This window comes from Mustela putorius, unplaced genomic scaffold (assembly GCF_011764305.1).
Source record: "Mustela putorius furo isolate JIRA1106 unplaced genomic scaffold, ASM1176430v1.1 tig00003942_pilon_pilon_pilon, whole genome shotgun sequence".
In the NCBI taxonomy this organism is placed as follows: Eukaryota; Metazoa; Chordata; class Mammalia; order Carnivora; family Mustelidae; genus Mustela; species Mustela putorius.
This window is the reverse complement of record NW_025422087.1, coordinates 2,871,756-2,888,831: the sequence shown is the minus strand read 5'-3', so window position 1 is coordinate 2,888,831 and position 17,076 is coordinate 2,871,756. Positions and strand designations below refer to the sequence as shown.

Here is a 17,076-nt window from a genome sequence, read left to right as displayed (position 1 = left end):
CCCACGATCCCTAGGCCTCTGTTTCCCTAACCACAAAAATAAGATTCATAATTTCCCAAGGCCTGTTGTACTTCACAGATGTCCACACCAAGTACAGTTAGAACGTTTTCTGCCTCTGTCCTAGCCTTGCCCGTGTCAGTGACTCTCCACCTGACACGGTGTACAGATCTGCTTCTTGCTGCCCGTGCTGGGCAGAGCAGTCTTGGCAGCAGGCATGCCAACAGGCTCTTCACCTGTGGTTTCTTTGCCTCACTGCTCTGGCCACTGACTGGCCACCTGCTTATGCCGCAGCGGGTCTCTGTCTCTCTCTGCTCCTTCTTCCCGATCCAGGATGGTGTCGGGAGGGCATTAGGCTGGGTCCTGCAGTGAAGATAAATCCCAGGCTATCTGTCTACATATTTGTGGTCAGTAGAAGACCACCAAGAGGAACAGAGTATGTGTGAGGATAAAGCTCAGAAGCAGGTATGTGAATAGTGGTGTCCAGAGAGAGACGACAAGGCCGCTGTCCTTGGCCTCCAGCTCCGTTAGCTACACACATTATTTCCACGGCGATGTGATGGAGCGGGACTCCATCACACACACGGGGCTCTTGACTCTCTTTCATAACTGGATCTGAAAGGCTGGGGGCAGCTGTGGGCAGCTGAGGGCAGGGAGCACTGACGAGCCTGCAGCTGTCGGACAGTAACACACGGAGAGAGGTGGTGTGGTACAAGGATTCATCCGGGCATGAGAAAGCAAACGGTGATCCATTCAGCAGCAGTTAGCTTGCTGGGGCCCTTTGGGGCCCATGTTCTTTAGCTGTAGAGTAAACGCTTTGCATCTCTGTGCCTGAATTTATGCCAAGAGCCTAGTCCGTGAGTCAGTCTGAAACGGGAGCCCTTCCTTCCCCGCCTGTCGGTTCTAGCATGCTGCGTTGTGCTTACCTGCTCACTTGTCCATATCCACCAATGGATGAACAACTTGAAGGCCAGGACAGGGAGTCTTCCTTACTGCTGCCCGAGCCTGGCCTCTTAATATATCTACTGGCGCTCAGTCAAATGAATTAAAAAAAAAGTGCCTGCATAAAACTTGAGAGATAACCAACAGCTGATGAGATACAAAGGAAGAACCACATGGATGATTCTTCCCCTTATCACCAGAATGACCACCAACACTAAACAGGAAAGCACCCAAAAAGGCCCTTCTCCTTAAAACTGGGTTAAAAAAACCCTGAAGACTCATTTTCTGTCAAACTTTGTAACTCTTCGTACCGTATATAAGCCTTTCCACACATAAGTCTGAGGTTCTGTGAGCACTAGACTCCAAACTTACAATTGGGCTACAGGTCAGCTGATGTGAGTGCGACTAGAATAAAAACAGCTTTGTGGACAACGAAGCTGGGTGCATTTCTGAAATTTGTGCTTATAAATTCCTTTGTGTTGACGAAAAAGAAGTCATATGGGCCCATACTTCAGCTCCCTTGAGGCCTCTGTCAAGAACAGCTTCTGAAGAGATTCTTTTGCTGAAATACATCCACGGAAGTACAGAGCACCAAATGGTCTCTTTCTTTATAAAATAAAAAATGGCATTCTGTGGCATTTTCTTTAGTTCAGCAATCTCTTTCTGGCAATGGTTCAACTACCTCACTGAGATCTTTTCATGGACTATCGAGGAGGAAAAAAAATGGCACTCTCGTTCTATTTTCAACTTTAAAGCAAATATAAAGTTCTTCTAGATGCTTAGAAAAACACACCATGGCCCACAAGTAAGCAACAGATTGTCTCCTCCTTTAAGATCTGTCCCAGAAGATGTGTTGATGTGGATGGAACTTGGGACTCCCCTGTCTGAGCGCCCAGCTACCCAAGTGCTATGGAGCCACCTGCCCATGGGAGAGGTGTGGGAGTGCTTTCCATTCTGCAGAGCAGGCTGCTTCCTTTCTTTACAACACACAGGGACTGTTACGGTGGTTTTCAAATTTGTGTGCACTTTAGAATCACCTGGGTATCTTTTTAAAACCCCAAGCTCAGGCCACACCCCAACTGATAATCAGTGATGGTGGGGCAGAGACATTAGTATTTTGGGAGCTTCTCAGATGATTTCAAAAGTGCAGATAAGTTTGGAAACCACTGGATTAGTAGTTACAAGTTTTTATTGATTTACACACGCACGCACACATGCATGCTCACTGAAACAGATGGAAAACCAGTTATCCTCCCAGGACGAGCACGATGGGGAAGATGTTCTTTGTCTCAGCACCAGGGAGCAGACGCAAGTCATGGCCGTCCTTCAGTCAGACCTGTTTGCGTAGCCCGCATTGGTCAGGGTGTCCTGAACCAAGAGCTGCCTCCAGGAAGAGGACCTGTGCGAATGTTTGAACAGTAAGTGAACTGGCTGGTTATTTAGATGTGAGTGAGCCTGTCACTTCAAGGAGAACAACTCACAGTTTTTACTGGCAATGATAGAACTTGAATTTTCAAGTGCAAGAAAATTAGACTTTTGGAAAACTGTGCACCTGACAAGTTCCCAACATTTAAAAGGCTTTTCTGATGAGATTAATGGTAGTAGTTACAAATGTATTCCTTTAATATCATATAATGAAATGTGTTAACATTTGGAGGATGACTCCCTGAACCAGCATTTTTGAGACGACCATTGCTCTTACAAAATCATGTATGAGGAGAAGATTCGGTCAAAGTGTAAGGTAGATGAAGGGATTTTTATTATAACAGAACATGAAGAGTCTACATTAATAAAAAGAATGTTAAGAAACTACCACTCATTGAGGTTATTTGCAAAGTTTTGATGAAGGATTAAAGAATACCATAAATTTTCAGGAAAGGCTATTGAAATACTTCTTCCTTTTCCAAATATACATTGGTGTGAAGTTGGATTTTCTTCATATACTTTAATCAAAACAACAGGTTGTAGAGGCTTACATGAAATCCCAGGTGTCTTTTATAAGGGGGATGAGGAGGTTTACAAAAATATTAAAAAGAGTATCACTTTAACGCAGTATTTTTTTCCCAAAATACAGTTATTTTTTATAAAATATATACCATTCCCTTTAACATGTAATAGGCTTATTATTTTTAAATACATTAATAAATAAATCCTTTAAAATTGCTCACTTTAAATTTCAAATACAGTAAATACTGATGATCCACATAAAAAAGGTTCTTTGTCATTGTCAATAGTTTTTAAGTGTGTAAAGGACCCTAAAACCAAAAAGTCAGAGGACTGCCATTACAAGGACAATTGAGAAAAATAGCCATGTCAGCAGGAATTCTTATCCTGTAGACTAACGGGAACTTGGAAGTTTCAGATCCTGTTTTCCCAGGATGCTCCTCTTCTAAGTTTGGAATGCTTTACTTGGCCTGCCATCTCTTACTCCCTCTTCAATATGCTTCTTCTTCCTTCATGGGAAGAGCTGCCAGTTGTCCCCCAAATAGCCATTCTTCCTTTCTTCTACAGTAAAAGAACCCCAGATATTCATCTGGCACATGACTTCCTGGGGGAAAAAGACTGAGTTCCTGACGGTGTAGCTGAGCTGGGTAAAGACATGAAATGAAATTCTGACCAATGGGGTATATGTAGAAATGGTGTAGGCAACCTCCGGGCAGTGCCTTTAAGTGGGGGTGGGGGGGCACCTTCCTTCTTTTCTTCCCTTCTGCTGACTGAACTGGGGAAGGAATGGCTGCTACCGTAATAGACCATGTGGAAAAGCATCACACCCTATGGCTGGGAGATGTAGAAAACTGAAAGAGACAACTTTGTGGAACTGCTGTCCTTACTGGTATAAAGCCCAACGCACACATCAGTACTCACACAAATGGCAAGATGACCTGTGCCCATGGTAACTCTCTCCAGGGGAAACAGAGATGACACTGATCAACTAGTTTTTTCACTAGCAGAAAGTTCTACTAAGACAGTAAGTGGCAGAAAGATTGTCAGGATAAATGACTTCCACCGGAGAAATGCCTAGAAGCCACTGATCTCCTTGAACACTCCTAACGCAGCAAGAACCCTGACTGACATGTTCTTATTCCTGGCCAAGCCATGAATTCATGATTTAGCTCTCCACTGATTGTTTCACACACAGTACTGGATTGGACCAGTGGCTGCGGTCAACCTGGTCACAGTCCTGCCTTACACTGAACACCTAAGCAGCCTGCCCCTAACCAACTTTGTAGCAATTTAATTCACTGGAGTAGAGGCACCTTTAACTCTGTAAAGGACAGAGGGGGACTAGAAAGAAGGTAAGGGCAGATCCAACTAACACTGACTGCTGCATGATGGGAATCGTGCACATATTTCCAAACATCCTATCTCACCAAATCTGTATAACTATCCTTCCATAAGGAGAGCATTTTATTGAATCTAAGATGATTACATATGTTACATACAGATTGACTCACACTGGATTATTTCATTTTCTATCACTTCATCCATAAATACATCAGAATGAACTTCTGAAAGATAATAACTTTAAAAAATGAAATAACATCAAAACCACTATCACACCTAAAAAATCCACATTAATTTCTAAATATCATCAAATACCCCAACTGTTTCCTAAATGTCTTATTATAGTTACTTTGGATAAGGATCCAAATAAAGTATACATTTTATTTGATGTGCCTCAAATCTATTAATTCATAGGATATCCCTCCTTTTCTCTGCAAATGCCTCAAATCTATTAATTCATAGGATATCCCTCCTTTGCTCTGCAATTTATTTGTTAAGGAAACTTGGTTGTTTGTCCTGTAGAGTTCCCCACATACAGGATTTTTGTGATTTCATCCCCGTGGTGTCAGTTACCGTGTTCCTCTGCCCTCGGTACTTCCTGCGAACTAGTAGTTCTAACTGGAGATCTGATCAGATTTGGGTTCAATCCTTTGACAAGGGTATCTCATAAATGGTGGTGTGCTCTTCCCTACTGCATCTTTTCGTGGCACGGAGATGGGTCAGTGAGTTCAGATGTGGTCAGCCTGACCTGTCCCAGAACTGTCCCCAGCAACTCCTCATCTGGTAGGGTTAGTGGCCAGTGACCTTTGCCTAGGCCCAGTGTATCCTTAGGAATTGCAAATGAGGACTTTCTTTTTATTTTAAAAGGGATAATTCATACAGAATGGAATTTATCCTTTTTAAGTAACAGGTGTGAAGAGTTTTGACAACTGTACAAAGTTGGGTAATCATCACATTAGTCAAGATGTGAACTGTCTCTGTCACCCACAGAGTTCTGCAGTAAATCCCTTCCTTCTGTCCCCATTTCCTGGCAACCAAGGATCTGCTTTCTGTCCCTACATTTCTGGGTTTTCTAGAACACCATGTAAGTAGACTCCCACACTGTGTAAGGTTTTGTGTCTGGCTTCTTTCCCTTAGAAGGGTGTCCCTGTGTAAGCTTCTATTCCTCTTTGTTAAGGAGTAGCACTGAATGTAGGGCTAGAACCTCAATTTGTTTATCCAGTCATCAGTTAGTGAACATCTGGGTTGTTTCCAGTTTTGAGCTGTCATGAATAAAAGTGCTACACATATTACTGTGCAGATTTTTGTGGGGGCTTCAGTTTTCAATTCCCTGGTAATTTTTTAGAAGAACTCTCTATGTATAAGAAACAGCCAGCTATTTTTCAAAATGGCTGTACAATTTTCATTTCTGCCAACAATATGTGAGGGTTCTAATTGTTTTATGTCCTCAGCCTTATTTGGTAGTCAGTCTTTTTAAATTTTAGATATTTTAGTGCCCGTATAGTGGTAACTAACTATGGTTTTAATTTGCATTTCTCTGGTAACCAATGTTTTGAGCATCTCTTCATATGCTGATTGGCCAATCCTACATCATTTTCAGTAAAGTGTTTCTTCAAATCTTTTGTCTATTTTTAAATCAGATTGTTTTCTTATTGAGTGGCTAAGAATTCAAATGATGCTCTTATTCTGTAATCCTTGTCCATTTAATAGATGTACTTTTTTTTTTCTTTTTTGAAGATTTTATTTATTTATTTATTTGTCAAAGAGAGAGAGTGAGCACACAAGCAGGCAGAGTGGCAGGCAGAGGCGGAGAGAGAAGCAGGATCCCTTCTGAGCAAGGAGCCCGATGCAGGACTCAATCCCAGGACCCTGGGATCATGACCTGAGCCAAAGGCAGTGGCTTAACTGACTAGGCTACCCAGGCATCCTGGGTAGTACTTCTACAACAAAGTTTTTTTCAATAATTATTTGGTAATTCTGAGGTATAATTGGTACAGGGAACAGAATAAATGTTTTATTCTTCTTTTCTATTTGCCCATTTTATAAATAATGATTTGGTTCCATAGCATTCTCCAAAAGGGACCATTACGCTTCTTTTGTGATTATCATTATGACTTCATAGATTTTAAGTTTTCATGATAACTTTATTCTTCTTGGTAATCAAATTATCCCATCTAGTGGGAGACCTTTCAGGTTGTTTCTTGAGTCTTTCTGACCTCACTTTCTGGCTCCTTTTAACACATTTTCTGCCTGTGTAGGAAGAGTTTGGCCTTACGCACAGAGAGGTCTGGCCTCTGGGAGGTAATCTCAATTCTCAGAGGTAATGTTACATCTGACAGACCTGTCTTTGTTCTGGATAGATCTTAAGATGGGTCAGGCCCCACTTGATGGTCTTAGGGTAACAGCTGACCATGCCTCCTCCCCACTGCCCACCCCCCACAAAAAAACCCCAAGCATGTGATTTAGGGTGGGAGCTTTGGGTCATGCGGTCCATGTCAAACTGGAGATTGAGATCAACCATGTGAGCAATTAATCAATCATGCCTAAGTAATGGAATCCCAATAAAAAACTTTGAATACCAAGGCCTGGGTGAGCTTCCCTGATAAGCTGTGTGGGTAATGTATCCTGACTCTAGGGAGGAGACAACAGAAGTTTCACATTTAGAACCCTCGCAGACAATGCCCTTCATGCCTTTACTGGGGCTGATTTTAATCTGTATGCTTTCCCTGTAATAAACTGTAACTGTCAGTATCATAACTTTCTGTGAATTGTATGAATTCGTCAGTGACTTACGGAAGAGGAGGGTACTTTGGGGAACTTCCTGAATTTGCAGCTGGTATAAGAAGCTAGAGGGGCACCTGGGTGGCTCATGGGTTAGGCCTCTGCCTTTGGCTCGGGTCATGGTCTCAGAGTCCTGGGATCAAGCCCTGCATCGGGCTCTCTGCTCAGCAGGGAGCTTCCCCCTCTTTCTCTGCCTGCCTCTCTGCCTACTTATGATTTCTCTGTTTCAAATAAATAAATAAAATCTTAAAAAAAAAAAAAAAGGCAGCGAGGGCAGTCTGGGGACTGTGACCTCTAACTTGCTGTCTGGTGAACTCCAGGCACTGCCTCGGATCTGCAATCAGTTATTTTTCTAAGGTTCTTGGTCTTCTTTTAGTGAGAAGTGGTATTTATATATTGCAATCTGGATGCCAGGGGCACTCACTGCTACCAAGTGGGCGGTCATCATTTCTAGCACTTTTCCATGAACAGAGCTGGAAAAAGCTTTCCTTTTTCTTTCTTTCCTTCCTTCCTATCTTTCTTCTTCTTCTTTTTATTTTTAAGAGAAACTCTAGCATGGTTTTATACTGATATTTCCAATTCAAATTTAGGATTATAGGTTTTTACTTTGATTTTATATCTTTGTCTCTTTGACACTGGAGATGAGGGTATTTTTAGCAAATAAATATTTACTTTGTGTTATCCTGTTACATGATAATTTCAGAAAAACATCAGTATTGTTGACAATATGATGACTGAAAACAGTTTAGGATTTCTTGTTCGTTCTTTTGGGTACAGAGTCCAATTTCAGCTCTGAAGGAGTTCCTTTATGTGCGGCTAAGCCATCCACTAAATGGCTTTTTAGGTCTATTTGTTTTGTTTTGCTTGATTTTTAAGGATTGCCTTTTCCTTCTATTTATTTAACTTTGTTTTATATTTTATGTAAACCATATGCACGGTTCTAAGAGTCAAGTCTACAGAATGAGGTACATTCTGAAGTTACATCTAACTCTAATCATCCACAATCCGCCACCGTAGTAGGTTCTAGCATGTAGAACCTACTACGGTGGCGGATTGTGGAGTCAGCATATTTATTGAAGCCTGTGTTATGGCTAAAATGAATCTTAAAAATGCTTAAGATTAAATTCTTAAGGTTATATTCTTCCTTTGTTTCTAAACTTTTAAGTCTTAGGGCTCTGTTGTGTGTGTAGAAACTGTAAAGGCAAACTTTAGTTCTACACAGCTGAACTGTCACATAATATAAATACTTGCAAGTCGAATTTTAAAAAGAAATTTCCACTGACTAAGGACCATAACTCAAACAGAGATCCTCAAATAATGGACACTGATATCTCTCTCACACGGTGCCTCTGGGCAGTTGGTGCCTCTGGGCTTGTATTTCTGTGTCTTCTGGGGTTCTGTGAACAAAGGCTTGTTCATAGCGCTATAAGGGCTGCTCTCCTGTCCACACTCCCTGCCCTCTCCTTCCAGGTCTCAAAGCCCGCCCAGTGCTGACTTTCAGCAGTGCTCCCACTCTCCTGCTCGCCTCTGGGTGATTTCCTCCACAGTCACAGTTTTATATTCCCTCCATCTGCTAAAGACTTACATATCCACATCTTCAGCCACGACTTTCTCTTTAATACTGTTTTAAGGAAGATTACTCAAGAACTTACCAACCCATAGGTCCCATAGTTTCTGCTCTCGTTTTCCCACGTTTTGCCTCTTTAAGCAGTTCTTCAATTGCTTTCCTGATGGGGAAAAAAAGAGATTTGAGAGGCAGTCACTCCACCAAATTCTGAAAAATCAGTTCTTTCCAACATCTATGACCTAGCAGAATGACCAGCTTTTGAAGCATAAAACTTCAAAATTGGGGAGAAATTTGTAAAATTTAAAACACGTGGTTGATAGTTTTGAAATATAAGTAACATTAAAAAGAAACTTTCTATACGAAGGGAAAAACACTGAAAATCAAAGACAAAATGACAAAAGCACATCCATATTTAAAATGTTCAAATGCATTATTATTCTAAGAAATAATAATGGACCCAACAAGGATAAGAATGTTTCTGGCCCTTAGTGAGAGAGAAGTGCATACTATTTGCACGGGGACTGCAGCTGATATAACATTTCTGGAGGACAGTTTGGCAACACGATAAAGAGCCTTCAAAATACCACATACCTGCTGACCTAGAAATTCTACTTTATCTACTTTATAGTGTGCATTGGGTAATTTTTTTAAAAAAGATTTTATTTATTTGACAGAGAGACAGCGAGAGGGGGAACACAAACAGGGAGAGTGAGAGAGGAAGAAGCAGGCTTCCTGCTGAGCAGGGAGCCTGATGCAGGGCTCGATCCCAGGACCCCAGGATCATGACCTGAGCTGAAGGCAGATGTTTAATGAATGAGCCACCCAGAAGCCCGGGATGATTTTTTTTTTTTTTTAAAGATTTTATTTATTTATTTGAGACAGAGAGAGAGGGAGAGAGAGAGAGAGAGAGAGAGTTGACTCCCTGTTGAGCAGGAAGCCTGATATAAGACTGCACCCCAAGACCCCAAGATCATGACCTGAGCCAAAGGCTGACACTCAACTGCTCAATCAACTGACCCACCCGAGAGCCCCTGGATAATTTTTATTTCAAATTTATTTGCATTATATATTACATAGGAAAACATTTGGAGAAGTATTATCAAGATGGTAAGATGAGTTTCTGGGTGATTTTAAAGTTTGTTTTTTTTTCTTTTTCTGAATGCTTTTCTACATTTTCTATTTTTTTCAGAGTGAATCTGTGCTATTTGTGCCATTTTTAGAAAGATAATAATAATAAAAAAAACCTCCAGGAAATGTATTTATCAACCCTATTCTGAAATTCTACTATGTCCAAGGTACCATGCAAGGTGCTATGGGTAATAGAATAGGAAGATGACCATTCCTGACTTTACTATTACTTATGCTATGTAAGTATTAAAGTTAAGAAAAGAGAGGTATGGGGTGCCTGTGTAGCTCAGTGGGTTAAAACCTCTGCCTTTGGCTCAGATCATGATCCCAGGGTTCTGGGATCAAGGCCCGTGTTGGGCTCTCTGCTCAGCAGGGAGCCTGCTTCCTCCTCTCTCTCTCTCTCTGCCTACTTGTGATCTCTGTCTGTCAAATAAATAAATAAAATCTTAAAAAAAAGAAAGAAAGAAAAGAGAGGTATGAAGTTAGAGACAAATATAGTCCAAAGACAGAATTATATATCTAATCACAAAATTTTGGAACTGGTAATTATGCATTGATTCTATATAAAAACATTTAATTATGCTATTATAGCACTACTACAGATACGATTTACATAATCCTCCAATGATGTGAACATTCTATGAATATTTCATAATGATTCTCATTTTATCGAAGCAGATAGCTTAAAAAAGCAAATATTATTTAAAGACTTATAATAAAATATAGCAGTCCTCTGCATCACCCTTCTCTACTCACCAAAAAAACTCAATCTCAACCCTTACGAAAAATCTGCTTCTCCTGGTATTTACCTCTAATTTCTATTAGTATGCTGTCAAACTATTTCACCACCCTCTTGATCTTCAACAAATCTATTTTTGTATAATTTACACATTTTTCAATAAACTCCTACTAACAGTGAGATCTTAAAAAAAAAAAAAAAGTCTTTTCAGCTGACTCAGCAGCTGGACTCTCTCTGCTTCATCCTGGAGCGCCCACCCGACCATGTCAGCAAAGAACCAAATACTGACCACCTTAGGCACTGTCTGACGCCCTGGTCATGTTCAGTCAGACCGTGTTTCACAGCCCAGCCTCCTGGCATCAGGAATAGGTAAGTGCATCTGCTTACCACAGATCATCAGTCCAGAAGGAAGACCCCAACTGCCTTACGGTCCCTCAAGCTGGACTTAGAACCAAACTGACATGAGACAGATTAACAGGAGAAAATCAAATTTAATAGTGTGCATAAGGGGAATCCATAGAGACAAGACATTTCAAAGACGGTGAGGCAGCATGAATGAGCTAAGGAGACAGGTGGGACCTGAGGATATAAAAGGGAGGAAGGCATTTAGCAAGAAGGTAAGAGGAGAAGTTTGGAAAAACAAGGTTGCTCTATTAGGCAGATCAGTTTTGTAGGTAAAGGGGAGTCTCAGTTACTAGCTCTCTGCCTGGTACAGGCTCTCCTTTCCAAAGTAAATTTAGGCAGTTGAGGGGAAGGCAGGGAGCTTTTTTCCCGGCATCTGCGAGGTTTTGGTTAACTCAAAATGATTTTTACACCAAGTGGCCCGTGTTGGGGCAGCCTGCCCTTGGCCTCCACACATTCTTTCTCCCATCTCTTTACAATAATAATAATGATAATGATAATAAAATATCCTCTGGATGTGATCTGAGGGCCTTGTCTCATCCAGTATTTCATGAAAAATGCATCCTATCTAGTTCCAAAGATCCTTTTTCACCCTCACAGATGTAAGTTAAAAAATCAAAGGGTAAAAATATTCCCAAAACACCTCCTCCCCCTTCCCATCAGTAAGTGTGGTAGTTTCTAAATAAAAGCAGGGACCCATCATACTTAGATCCGCCCATACTTAGATCTCTTCTCCTGACGGCAGAAAGTGAAAAAATCTTAAGGGAAAAAGCTTTTTGGGCAGCTCCCCAATTATGAACAAACTGTGTGTCAGTCACAAATAAACTAGAATGCATTTTCCCATAAAATCCATGGTAAAATGTTTCCCTAGCTCTCTTGGACCAGCCCACAAAAGCCCATTTGTGTCATAAGACAGCTGAAATGCTGCACATCTGCAGAAAACAATATTCAATTTAAGACCTGGCAGAGATCCCGAGCCCATATTCTAGGCACCTTCAAGACTTTCATGTTTTTGTTTTTGTTTTTTTTTAAATTTGACAGAGACAGAGAGAGAGAGAGAGAGAAAGCGAGCAAGCACAAGCAGGGGAAGTGGCAGGGGGAGAGAGAGAAGCAGGCTCCCCACAGGCTCTATCCCAGGACCCTGGGACCATGACTCCAGCAGAAGGCAAACACCCAACCAACCCAGGTGCTCCAGAAGTTGATGTTTATATAGTTTTGATTTCATGTAAAACCATCTCCAGCACTGTCATTAGCTTTCTCTGCCATGATTTCAGAGATCTGACTTAATAAACACAGTCAAATAGAAGAGAAGGTATAGGTATGAGAAAGGGTGACAAGGTAGAAGGAATTCACTTGTGACAGAAGAGAGGGGCACGCTCAGTCCCTAGCAAGCATGGGAGGTGGGGCCCCACTGCCCCAGCTGGAGTGTAATCAAATTTGGTATTTGTGATTGGTTTAACACCATGTAACGTTGGCATGGAGCTTTACTGTTGGCAAAGTGCCATCCTATCTGAACAGGACAACATAGTTATGGTGACTAGTTTACAGTTTGAGTAAAGTGGTACCCTGCCTAACTTGTCTAAGGCAGCACTGCTAGTAATCCTGGAGGAGGAGTAGGGGAGAGGGGACCATGAAGGGAGAGAGGGGACAGGGGACCAGGGAGGGAGAGAGGGGACAGGGAGAGGGAGGGGGCAGGGGAAAGGACAGAGAGTGGAGGAGGGAGAAAAATCCACCAAACAAAATGCCCCCTGCACATGCTTAAAGGCTACATGTCCTCTGATCTTCTCCACAAACATTTGCACAGCAAGCCCTGAGGAATGTTTCCCCTTAATCATTAAAGGCAAAAAACAAGATAAAGGGGGGAAGCGAGGCCTAACAGAGCTGCCGCGTCTGCACTCACTTGGAGAACCGGAGAGGCGGAGGAAGGAAGGACTCTGCACTATTTTGTCCTAAGAATGTTGAGCATTTGCTACCACTTCCCACCCCAAATTCTCCTGCCTGAGCTCCGTCTGCAGGGCTTTACTTGCAAACAGGAAAAGAAAGATTCCTAGCAATCGTGCACTTGCTCAGCAATAACAACACCATCTTCAAAATTCAGGGGAGAAGAACTGAAAGTCAGGGAATTCTTCAGGGAACTTATTGTGGTACCCTGCCTAACTTGTCTAAGGCAGCACTGCTAGTAATCCTATTATTTCTAGTAATCCCTATTATTTCTCCTGGAAGTCTGGCTCATGATTCTTGGGTAAGGAAGGAGCAAAGCCAGCTTCTACTGCACATTGGCACAGAGGCTTAAATCCTTAAAGATTATGAAACATCAACCCCAAGAAACAAGATAGTTATTTAACAAGAGGATGAAATGCAAGTGTCAGCTGCATTAAAATACAGGAAAAGCAAACAGCAGGAGAATACGGAAGCGCTAAGTATTCAGAGAACTTGGGCAAGTAAACAATTATTGAGACACAGTTCAGTTCTGGGTAATTTTTATACTTAGATTCTTCAACATCCTAAAGGTTTCTTTGTAAAACAAATTTTGTTATATTAGGATATACAGTTGGATGCAAACAAGAAGTCCAAGAAAGCCAGCTCATTAAGCAGACTGTTTTCTGGGCACAGGAATCAAATGCAGTTAAGTTTTCCACGACCCGACCCTCGTGTGCATTGTCTCCGCCCAGTTTTCCGCCCTTGCGGGGCTTCCTCAGGCCTGCCTGTTCATTCCATTAGCCAGCTGGTAGATGCTTAAGGAATGTGAACGGATGATAATAGCAGCTGAAATAGAAGCCAAGTGGGAAGGCAAATCTGGTGCAAAATCATCTTAAAATCCAAAGTCGAGCCAATTAGTTTTGAGTTATCTGGGTCTGTGTTTCTTTTTACTCACATAAATCAACCGAGAGTTAACGAACGCCATCGGTCTATAGCAAGGGGAGCGAGAAAACCAAGGCAACTGAAATGGAACAACAGAGATTTGAGAGTTGACAAATTAAATAATGGAGAACAGGAGAAAACTAGATCTTTAAAGGAAGAAAATTGGAAAAGCTAAACATCAAGTAGTTGTTCAAGAAAGACACAGAGCGGGGAAGAAGGACAGAGAGGGTCCGAAGCGGCTTCCGTGGGGCTAACATTGTGCTTTGTGATCGAGGAGCTGGGGACATAGGTGCGTTAACTCTGACAGTTTATCAGGCTATCCAGTTAGGATTTGTGCCCTTTTCTGTAGGTATAATTATAGTTCCAAAAAAGAAAAAAGTTACTAAAAACAAGTTACCTTTGATCAACCAAGAGTACAGTATCTGTCACATGATGGACGGGAAAAGCGTCTGAAATAAGACGAGGGGAGGGTCTCGTGTTCAAAAAGCATAACCTGGTAATAAGCACACAGACTTGGAAAATGGGCAGAAACCAGCGCAATGCCTTCGGCTGCTGCTGACCAGAAGGCCCCCGCCAGGCCCAGTGTATGGTCAGTGCGGAAGGCCAGCAGCTCATGCCCAAGCTGTCCACATATAGTAAGGCATTGGGCAAAATTTAAAAACACCTTTATTAATAGCAACCTCAGTGTCTTCCCGTGGAGTGGTAAGTTTTGAAGAAAAAAAAAAAATGGAACGATTTACTTGATCTTCAATAAGGATTTGATGTCAGACCATAGAACACTGATAAAAAAAAAAAAAAAAATACAGGGCCAGATGCCTCAGCTCCCTGCTGGACATCTGCCTTCAGCTCATAATCAGTCAGCACTAACTAGCTGCTGAGTGGATTGGCAGAAACCACCCGATAAAATGTGGGTTCTGTACTGTTCAGTAATTTGACTATAGATATAGATGAAGAAATTCAGGCTATCCTTAATTTCAGAAAACATCTAATTGTCTGGGTTCACCTATCGGCTGTACAGAAAGGTAAGAACATTCAAATTGTGGAGAAGGTTTTTGAAGGTAAAACTCAATAGGAGCACTGAGATCATTTGGGAAATGAAAAGAATTATTTCTGTTAAAAAATGGTAGCCCAATGGGGTGCCTGGGTGGCTCAGTGGGTTAAGCTGCTGCCTTCGGCTCAGGTCATGATCTCAGGGTCCTGGGATCGAGTCCCATATCAGGCTCTCTACTCAGCAGGGAGCCTGCTTCCCTCTATCTCTCTCTCTGCCTGCCTCTCCGCCTACTTGTGATCTCTCTCTATCAAATAAATAAAATCTTAAAAAAAAAAAAAAAAGATGGTAGCCCAAGAAGTTAATTCTGTCGATTATGTGAAGTTTGGCTAACCTCCATCAAGCACATGCTCTGTGACGTGACAAGCACAGTGAGTGAGGGCGTTCCCTGTGGAGGCTTAGAGTAGGGGCTGTACATCAAATAAAGACCGGTATGGGTACATCAGAAATAAATACTGGATTACCTAGGGAATGTGGGGAGGGAGCCTCAATATTTACTTATAACATATTTAAGATTTATTTTTAACATAACAGGAAGAGTTACGAGAAAAGTTCCTTCATTTGTCAAGACAACTTATGCTGATAAAACACCAGAGGTCAATGGGGAAGCACGAATCTGAATCCAGGATTAACAAAACTTGATGGTTTCACGCCAACATATACCAGAAAATAAGAAGCAGTGTTTTAAGCAATGCTGGAAAAATCAAACACGTGGATTGCTTTTTACTTTGATGATCGTAACCCTACAAGGTTGCTATAAGGATGAAATATTTGGATCGAAGTATTCTGATAAGTAGCACAAGACACAGGAGAGGTGTTTTTTACTTGACCAGACTCCTAGAGGTCAGGAGACTGGTCTTTTTCACTCTAGTTTTCCCTATGTCTGGCCCATGGTTAGTCCTCAGTTAAGATTTGCAGGATGAACGGGTTCGGGTGCGGATTTAAAGCAAGGATTTAAGAGGAAAAGTGCTGTATGTGTAGCCGAGGAGGAGATGCTGGGGGAGACGGAAGAGACAAGACGAGGATGAGGAAGGCACGGCAGTGAGACCATGTGTCACAGGGCAAAGAAATTCAATGAAAGGAGCCCATGGCCATGGGTGACTTGAGCCATCTCTGGCGGCAGCCGGACGTGAATAGCAGCGCACAAGCACGGCGGCCCGGGAAGCACGGAGCATCAGGCCGAGGTGGAAAAGCCTAGATGTGGACCTGAGAAGCCGAATCTGCTCAGAACGAGGCACAGCTGGAATCTTTCCCATCAGGATAGACAGCCTCTAGGGCTGCTTGAACATCTCAGCAAGCTTTCCTATTTGGAAAACACCTTTCCCTTTGTGGGCTACCACAGACAAATGACCTTTGTTTGGCTTCTAATATTCTTTTGCGTCATTACGTGAATGAGCAAAGCCCACTTCATTCATCTCTGTTCACATTCTCTAAACTCCATTTCTTAGCGGAGATGCTAACTGCTCTGAAATAGAAGTACTCAGTGTTGGGAGTCTGAGCAAGCTAACGGAGACCGTGGTGGGGGCTTACTGGCCGGTCTCCCCAAGGCCTTGCCAGGTGAGATGTGGCCGGTGGGATTACCACATTCCTGGGCCTTCACTTTGTGGGTCTAGAACCTACTTTGGCTGGACACTCAGCCCAACGGCAGCCCTGTAGCTGCCACCGTGTGCACGGTGGAGCTTTGCTCAGGCCCCACACTCTGTCCCAGCCGCTCTGCATGCCAGCCACGTCCTTGTCCGTGGGCTTGTCACCAGCCATCTGGAGTACGTGTTAGCTTCTCTGCAGGACTCTCCTGATCTCCTGTTTGCCCCATACCAATAGATGTTACTACCACTCCTTTCTCAGGCCCACTGAGGGACCCTATTTCAAAATATTTACAGGTTATAAAACAAGCTAAAAGCTATTAAATAAATATATTCATTCCTCCTACCATTTTAAACATACCTTCATTACAATTAAAATAAAGAAATATGTGGGGGTGCCTGGGTGGCTCAGTCGTTAAGTGTCTGCCTTCTGCTCAGGTCATGATCCCAGGGCCCTGGGATTGAGCATTGCCTCCGGCTCCCTGTTCAGCGCGAAGCCTGCTTCTCTCTCTCCCACTCCCCCTGCTTGTGTTCCCTTTCTCACTGTGTCTCTCTCTGACAAATAAATAAATAATTTTGAAAAGCTATGTTTTTCTAAATGATTGAAAGTCAGAAAAATACCAGAGATGATAGTATTAACTTATTGCACACACTGATAATTCTGTTTATGAGTTGGTAATATTTGGATAAATACAGAAAGACACTGATAAATACATAAAGACACTGTATTTATTCCATAAAA

General features: G+C 42.2%; 1 protein-coding gene across 1 annotated transcript in view; it reads right to left on the bottom strand.

Annotated features, from left to right (window-relative positions):
- The window catches only part of POLR1D (RNA polymerase I and III subunit D), a 43,843-nt gene that overhangs the window by 6,148 nt on the left and 20,619 nt on the right, over positions 1-17,076 (bottom strand). The window contains exon 2 of the mRNA XM_013047003.2: positions 8,658-8,732. Within this exon, the coding sequence (XP_012902457.1) occupies positions 8,658-8,732 (75 nt within the window). The remainder of the gene's footprint in view (positions 1-8,657; positions 8,733-17,076) is intronic.